The sequence below is a fragment of the Nestor notabilis genome, unplaced genomic scaffold (assembly GCF_000696875.1).
Source record: "Nestor notabilis isolate BGI_N333 unplaced genomic scaffold, ASM69687v1 scaffold8510, whole genome shotgun sequence".
NCBI lineage: Eukaryota > Metazoa > Chordata > Aves > Psittaciformes > Psittacidae > Nestor > Nestor notabilis.
In genome coordinates, this window is record NW_009910660.1 from 27991 (window position 1) to 37154 (window position 9164).

Below are 9164 nucleotides of genomic sequence, written 5' to 3' on the forward strand. Positions count from 1 at the left end.
AAATGGAAGAGCAACAATCACAAAGAAAACAGAGCTGATGGACACAGACTGAGAAGGGGGAACGGAACCCTTCTGAAGCAGTGAAGGATTCAAGAAATAAGCTTCAAGGACGAACAATATTTCCTGCCTTTTCTAAGCACTTATTAGCCTCTTTCCTAGTTATTCTTCACACTTAGCACTCTTTGCTCCCACCTTTTCCCCACCTCGTTATGTTTTTTGGCCTTTAAGCAGTGCAGAACAACTGAACTAGCATGCCATGAAGAAACACCTCCATTAGTTGTGTCGGAAAGAGATCCAGACTGGATCACTAGTAACTGCAAAGGACTCAGACTGACAAGGATGAACTTCTCCTGCCATGCTGTGATCAAAGCTTCAGTGTGGATTTTTGCCAATCTCAGGTCATACTGGTAAAACTTCACATCAGTGATTTTTTCTCAGGCATTTGGTGTGTATGATGATCCTCAGCAGCTGCCTGTTTCCACAGCTGTCACATAACAAGATTTCTCCTCAGTTAAATACCAGAAAAAGCTTAACTTTGATGATAGGTCAGTATACTGACTCTTAGGCAAGAATGAGCTAAAGCCATTTCAGGCTCTAGACACAGCCTTTGAAAGGCCTCATGCACATGACACTATCAGGCCCAACGATGATTTCTATATCCCAATCATAAACCAAGCCAACAGAGTAAGTTTGTATTCTGGGGCTTTAAAACGCTAAACTGAATCCCAGTTCTGGCTAGGATTGGTTATTGCTACGTTATCAACTTGTTTTCTTTTACAGAATCATTCCTATGAACAAAAGCCACAAAGTTTCCAAAGTCAGAACTGATTTTTTATTTCTTCTCAACATCCCATTGAGGAGCTGGGAGCTTTGAACTGACAATCTGATCATGATTTCACCTCCATTATAATGTGTACTCATGATTTAAGACACTTGCAATAACACTACATGCAACCCAGAATATATTCAATATATATATACATGCAACCCACAATAATTCAACAGAACACCTCAAACTCAGTAGCCTGTCTTGTGACTTCATAGAAAACAATTTAAAAAATATACCAGTATCAAATATATATAAAATATACCAATAATACCAGTCAAGATCTAGTTAATACACTAGACACCTTACAATGTGCTAAAAAGACTTACGGATAAAGACAGAGATCGTTTCTGCAGGCAGAAGTCTTGCATCAAGCTGACATACAAGTACTGCACACTGAAGGTATCTGAGCACATAGGTTAGGGGAAGTGCTGAAGCATGAAGATGGTTTAGTGTGTGGTGTCCCTGCCCACGGCAGGAGGACTGGAACTAGATGATCTTAAGGTCCTTTCCAACCCAAACCATTCTATGATTCACACATAACTTTAAGGATCCAGTGTACATGACACTTCCATGCGTGAAAAGTAAGGAAGAGAACAGCTGTGGGAGAAAGTTCTAGGGAGGAAACAGGAGTCAAAAAGAGCAATAATATAGTGGAACAGCACAAAGTACTTTTACAACATTCTAGTAATTCAGGAGTTAGAAGTTCCTTGGTGCAAATATAGAAATATGAAGGTAACTTGCAAGGGCTAGTTAAAAATGAGACATGAAGGTAATAACTACTGAAAAAAAGATAAATTATATACTTGGAGAAAAAGAAGAATACCAACATAACAGCATACAACTCAGAACTACAATTAATGTCGTTAAGGAAAAAAATGGAACCAAGCTGCTCAAAGCAAGGACTCGCTGAGGCCATTAAAGAACAAGAGTGGAAAATCAGTGGCAGATGATGCTGATATATTGCTGACACCCTCAAAGAGAACCTGAAGGTCAAGGAATAAAGTGTGGAATAAATTTTCCAGTAGGAAAGTGAAATATGAACATTTCCTAAGATCACCTTGAGGTTAACAATTAGGAACCCAATATAATTAAAACCTGACAAAGTTGTAGGTACAAATGAGTGATATCCCACAGAAAGCTACTCAGAATTGGAGAAAAAAAGAAAAGCTGACAATACTGAGTAGGAGAGGATTACAGTCATGTTAGTAACATTTCAAGGCTTCTTTTCCTTAACTTAAAAATGGCTGTGGCTGTAATTCTGAAGCAATGTTCTGGTGGGAAGACAAGAAGTGGAAATGAACTAAAGCTGTAGAGCAAATCAAACAGACTTTGATAAAACAGTGATCTGTATTGAAGATTAAAAGAGAAAAAAGAATAAAAAAGTGAAAGGAGAAAAATTCAGAAGAGGAATCATCATCATCTACAGGCCTCCCCTGGTACTTGCTCTACTTCCACGAAGCCCTCTAAGGGTAACTAAGCAGTCAAGTCAGCAAGTCAATAGCCGTATTGCCACTCAATGCTCCCCTGGGAAATCAGATCTGCACACACAATGTGGAAAGTCACTGAGGCTACCAGAGAACGGAATGAGGAGGCATTCCAGTATATGCAAGAAACACGTTAATAGAGGAATGGTGCTTCAGGCATCAAGGTAAAGTGTTAGTAAAATCCAGTGCAAACAAAGGTAGTGCAAGATCACTCAGCTTGAGATGTACTGAAATTCTTCACTGATTCTGTTTCTGTGCAGCTTCAAGTCAGGAGGGAAGAAAAGTGCTTTCTGTTAACAAAACTCTGAGACAGGGGAGAAAACAAGCAAGAAAAGCAGTAAAATATTCTGTGCTCTTTGACAAAGGGGTGATTCTGTGATTTGATAGAGGAGTGGAGCTTGTAACAGTTTGACATCAGACCAGTGGGAGTCACTGATGTATACAAGGCAAAGGAAAAAGAAGCGATCACTGCTTAGCAGCTTGTAGAATCAAAAGGCTGGAAATATGGATTAAAAAGTGAGGGAGAACATTAATTTTGAATATAAAAAATTCCTTACAAAAAGCGACCAGCAAACTCAGATGGCCTAAAAAGGAAGACGAGAGATTTTAAGATGAGTAAGACACTGATCAGATTTAATAACTGGAGGAGGAAGAATCACTGAATTTTTCTAATGATGTATTTTTAAAGTTTAACATTCAAATATCAAACTGTAGGTTTCTGTGAAGAAATACTGAGCAGAAGTCCTGATGTTTGCAGTCAACAGCCACCTCAAATGTAAAATCATTTCCTTCTACTTGCTGATTTTGTGTATCTTATTCTTAATTTCTGAAGTGCTTCAGTAATACTGTGCTTTGCAAATATTTTTAGCAAAAGCTGTGCAGTATCAAGCTTCAAGAAAAACAAGACACACCTTAAAGTACTTCTACCAATATCTCATAAGGTTCGTGCCATTTAAAGTGAACTATACTGCCAATCATCAACTCTATCACTTACCAGTCGAATTCATCATTTTTCTGGAAAGAGAATTCATGCAAAAGCCTGAAATTAACTATCAATCTTACATATGCTTTTTTGGATATTGATCTGTATTTTCTGGTCTTGCACAACTTCCCTGGTAACAACAAAATTAACCACAGATCTTTTCAACCAACAACAACTCAGCTGAATTTTTCTTTATTTATCTCAAGTGTGGGTGGCCACACTCACTTTTGTCTCACATAAGCAACTGCTGTAAGGAGCACCTGCAATATTCTTCTCAGAGCTGTTACGTGCCCACAGATCACTTGTGTTGCAACCCTCAGTGTGAACTGAGACTGAGAAGTCTCATTTTCTCCCCAGACTACATGACTTTAGGAGCCCACAAGTCCATCAAACTTCAGCCACAGGACAGCGCTGCAAAGACTAATGACAGTGGTTCACCTCTGTGTACGGTCCTACAGCACTACAATGCACAAACAATGTCCTTCCATGCTCGTCTGTATCTCGATCAAAGCTGTGCCAAGGACATCCTGATTCTTTCAGATGACAATGGAACTAAGTGACCACGCAGGACACAGGTATGTTATTTTAAATACCTGCTAGAAAAAAGTTCTCTTTTCACACACGCACACATATATGTGTGTATTTGTTGACTTGCATTTAATATACATGCAAAAATAATGTGTTTTTATGTGTATATATTATAGAACCATATAATGGTTTGGATTGGAAGGGACCTTAAAGCTTATACAGTTGCAACCATCTCCCACGGGCAGGGACACCTTCCACTAGAGCAGGTTGCTCCAAGCCCCTGTGTCCAACCTGGCCTTGAACACTGCCAGGGATGGGGCAGCCACAGCTTCTCTGGGCACCCTGTGCCAGTGCCTCAGCACCCTCACAGCGAGTATCTTCTTCCTTACACCTAATCAAAATCTACCCTGTTTCAGTTTAAAACCATTAACCCTTGTCCTGTCACTATTTGCCCTTACGTATGTATATACACATATGTGTGTGGGCATGTAAACACACACATACACACAACACGTAGCACAAGATCAGTTTAGGATAAATTCTATACGTGTCTTGATGGTCATTCAAAATTTAGCCCGTTCAAAATAATACTCATTTCACAATAAATCAATGAAAATTAAATATAGCTGGTTTAGAGAAGCAAAGAGCTCTTACCTGCTTTACCACTGTCACAGTGCCAGGTGCCATGGTAACTACAGAAGCAACCGCAGTGGTGTCATGGGTTTCCGAACCCAACTCAATGATTTGCTGCAGGATGTTTACAGCTGTTGGATCAAGCCTTTCACCTGATCAGAAAGACAGCAACCATAAGATCATTACAACAAAACAGCTCTAAGAGTATGTGAATGTAAGTGCTAGAGGCACATCAGACTCACAGAGTGCTGTTTATAAATCCGAGCAGCTCAATGATATGACACTTCAATAACAGATCTATGGCAGGAAAGTAGTCACAAAACAAATTTGCCTGAGGAATGTATGAAACAGGAAGTGAAGCCACACTGATCATTTTTATGCCTATTTGAAAGAGATCTGAAAGAATACATTGGATAAATAAACAACAGGTACAGCTCACAGCAGTTACTGTAAATTAGGAAGCCGCAAGAGTTTACAAATCCAAATGTGTATTTGCCAAGACATTCAGCTGAAATAGAAGCTGAGCTCTATACCTATAACCACAACAGCTATTTGGTATATTACAAGCTTCTGTTTACCATCTGTCTGGCCACGTGCAATGCCCCTCAACCTAACAGAATAACTGAGATGGGGATCTAGGACAGATGATTTAATTTCAAACAGAAAGTACTTATATTATCTACACAAGAAACAATTTCATCTGAGTACTGAAAAATGTTTGCTTGTTTTAGCTTTCTTTTCTATATAACTGCCTTTAGACAGCATAGTACTGGTTTTCATACCTAGAGGCAATATGATGAAAGAGTATCTGAAGTTCAATGCACTAAAAAGCAAATCATTCTACTCTGAAAACTACAGCTTCATGCTTAAAATCAAAAGTTATGTACAGCACATTCCATGATCATGTGTATTTTCATTTAAATGTATAAAAGCTTAAGAAAAATTCCTAAGACATTTTTACTCATCCAGAATTCCCAGTCATTAAAATAAAATAATATACAGAAATTGACAGCAACCTAATTTAATGGCAACATGCTTGGAAATTCCATTAAAAGGAGAAGCTTTTGAAATGTATCTGTATTATGAACTATAAAGACCACAATGGTAAACAGCTGTAAAATACTATCTTCTGGTAACCACATTTATTTATATATGTAAAACCAAAATATATTGGTCTAGACTCTGATGTTTTAATACTCTCAGAAATGTGGAATTTTTTCCTTTTCTTTCAGTTTTTGTTATTTCCCACTTAGCAATCATTACTAATCCCCCTCTGATTCTTCTTCAATTTGATACAGAATAGCTTACTCAGTTTTGTGTACCATCAGAATTAAGTTTGTTAGTACTGTCTTGGGAACGTGGTAAATGAGCTATTCCACCCTGTCACTTCTGCAGTCTGGCTGACTTAAGCAAGAAGAAAAATAATAGCTAGAGAATTGCCATTAGATACACACCATCTACACTGCCAAGATAGCTGATTTCACAATGTATTTAATAATACAGGCAGGAAATTCCACACACCTAATAATCAAGTGCAAAACAGTGCATGATAAGTATTAATGACTTAAGGAGATAGAAATTCATTAAGAATGGTCATTTCTCATTATTTATCTCCAAAGAAAAGTCCTGGAAGTAAGATCTGGATGACAAATTCCATTTAACAGTTTCACAGCAGGTCATATATTGCCCAGTATACGCAAAAGAACTATGTATTTATGAAAAAAAGGTATCTTTTGTGTTCCAACCTAAAAAAAGGTAACTTACTGTTCTCAGAAGTGTATCTAAGGTTCTGTAATGCAGCTACAGCAGCCTGAGTGCCTTGAACATCTTCTCCGGCCTCCGTGATATGGAGATATTGAGTAGATGCTTCTTCAGAAACTTCAGCAGTTAACTTGAAAACAAAACCCAGTCAAGGCATGAATAATCACACTCTCCATTTAGCAATTTCATGAATGATCAAAGTTCTGAGTTTAAAGGAATGACTTTTGGACAACAAAACTAAAGTTATAGAAGTAGTGGGTGAAACAGAATTCCAGAAGAATACTACATGGGAGTCAGGATATCATCCCATAGTTTTCTTCTAGATTCTACTTTGAAAGTTGTCTCAAGTATGCTAAATTATCTTGACTTCAATTCTGTTGCACGGTTATTTTAGAACTAACAACTGACTTCTGTCGTATCAGGGTCTAGTACAGACCTTTTGAGCAAGATTAGTCTGTAACACATGTCCCTGCAGATCTGGTAAAATGCCTCTGAAGTTTGAAAACAGCATTTTGTTCTAGAAAAATGATCCTTTCCATAATTGTGTTTTTTCAAGACAAGCTGTCAGTATGCATTACTGCTCTGATGGGACTTCCTTATTTATACTTGTGTCAACAGCAGAGATGTGCTTGCACCCTGGATGTCCTCAAGTTTTTCCAGGTTTGGGCATCTACTGGGAAAGTGTAGAGAGGACTGTTTGTGAAATTCACATGGATAAAAGGCTTAGAAGGGTTACAATTTAAAATGCTTGCCCTTTATTGAATGACTGTCCATGTAGAATCTACTCTGGTTTTTTTCAAGGACTTAATATTCCCTAGAATCCTAGAATGGTTTGGGTTGGAAAGGACCTTAAGATTATCTAGTTCCAACCCCCCTGCCATGAGCAGGGTCACCACACACTAAACTAGGTCGCCCAAGGCTCTGTCCAACCTGGCCTTGAACACCACCAGGGATGGAGCATTCACAACTTCCTTGGGCAACCTATTCCAGTGCCTCACCACCCTCACTGCGAAGAACTTCTTCCTTACATCTAATCTGAACTTCCCCTGTTGAAGTTTGAAGCCATCACCCCTTGTCCTACCACTACAGTCTCTAACGAAGAGTCCCTCCCCAACATCCTTGTAGGACCCCTTCAGATATTGGAAGGCTGCTCTGAGGTCTCCACGCAGCTTCTCTTCTCCAGGCTGAACAGCCCCAACTTTCTCAGCCTGTCTTCATACAGGAGGTGCTCCAGTCCTCTTATCATCCTCGTGGCCTCCTCTGGACTTGCTCCAACAGCTCCATGTCCTTTTTCTGTTGAGGACACCAGAACTGGACACAATACTCCAAGTGAGGTCTCACGAGAGCAGAGTAGAGGGGCAGGATCACCTCCTTTGACCTGCTGGTCACACTTCTTTTGATGCAGCCCAGGATACGGTTGGTTGATGGGCTCAAGCACACACTGAAGCTGGCTCATGTCAAGCTTCTCATCAACCACCACCCCAAGTCCTGTGGATACTCAAAAACTGTTAAGCAGGAACTGCAGGATGGCTCTTTTGAATCAGGTGTTAGATTTATAACAGGGGTTAGACTGCCTGAATTTAGCAGAACAAGTCTTGAAGTGTGGAGGTGACCCAACCCCACTTGACTTGTGGCTTTTTCCTCTCACTGGACACCGACAACAGCCTACTCAGGCAGGGGCAAAGACTCAGCTTGCCAACTCTAATTTTTTACATAAATGGGTCTACATAGTTCTGTGGTTTCCCCATAGCTTCTGCACCTACAGTCAGCTCTGCTCTGTAAGAGTTTGCAGTTTAGAACAAACTGCTACCCACATGGCAGCAGAGGAAAGCCTGAAATGGGAATCCCTCTCAAGGTAGCTGCCCTACTCCACTCCAAAGAAAGAAAATTACAGTTGTTGGCTTGGTTTTTATTAATGCAGCTTCTTAGGTCTAACTTAGACTTTTTAAGGTCTGATCTTAATCATACTGTGATTTCCTATATACTTTGGATTGAAGCTGAAAACACAGAACAGGTGACAGAAGACTTGCTATGTACTTACATATATATATATACAAAAATACATGTGTATATATATAAATACATATATATACACATACTTACTCTGTATAACTAGATAATAGATTCTAGCCTTTTCTGGTCCAAGCCCTAAGCTATTTTCATTACTTAAAAATAAGCTTGCAGCTTTGTGCATCTTTCAGTAAACCCCAGCGGATATTTAGCATGTAACAAAATGCAGGAAGTTTCTAAATTTCACACTTTCACTGAAACTAAAAATAGAGGACCAGAGCCCTAAAATGCAGGAATAAGCACTTACAAGGATGTTAATCGTACAGTTATTAAAGCAGTCGAGCTTAACAGTCACAGAGTTATATGCATTCAAAATGGAGATGAGAATGCATGACCTCCTGATCGCATATGAAGTCAAGAACGCTTTTGGGAATACTTATTCTTATCCTAACTTTTCTCCCTATATTTTCTTAAAATCTTAGCGCCAAAGCCATGGCAACTTTGCTTTACCTCCCACTTGGTCTCCCCATCTTGTTCCACTAGCTTCATTCCATGCTTGTTTTTAAGATGTCTGTTGAACTCCCATTTTGTGCCATACACGAAGCTGCAGACAGGACACTTAATGCCACCTATAAGGAAACACAAATAAATTCCTTGAGTTATTTGTCATATAAATTCTTTTTCAAGGCAGTAAGAACCCATTTAATTCGACCCCATCTTAATCAGGCCACAGAACTGTAATTTAAAAGGCTTTCCTTTAGCCACGTGCCCAACATGGAAAAAGGGGAAAAAAATAAAGTAGTTGAACTTCTACAGTGCTTGAAGGGCAATTCTGGATTAATGGTAATGGGAAGAGTCTGGAACAACTCGTATATCTGGGAAGCTATTGCAGTCCTGCTTTCCTGTCTGCATGCCTCCCTTTGGTGGATGTTAAGTT

At 39.2% G+C, this 9164-nt stretch overlaps 1 protein-coding gene across 1 annotated transcript in view; it reads right to left on the minus strand.

Annotated features, from left to right (window-relative positions):
• LOC104403078 (zinc finger protein ZFAT-like) overlaps window positions 1–8858 on the minus strand; it is a 15718-nt gene extending 6860 nt beyond the window's left edge. Inside the window, exons 1-3 of the mRNA XM_010011117.1 lie at window positions 8738–8858; window positions 6221–6347; window positions 4478–4608 (exon numbers count right to left, since the gene is read on the minus strand). Of these exons, the coding sequence (XP_010009419.1) occupies window positions 4478–4608; window positions 6221–6347; window positions 8738–8776 (297 nt within the window). The 5' untranslated portion in view covers window positions 8777–8858. The remainder of the gene's footprint in view (window positions 1–4477; window positions 4609–6220; window positions 6348–8737) is intronic.
• Window positions 8859–9164: the final 306 nt, after the last annotated feature.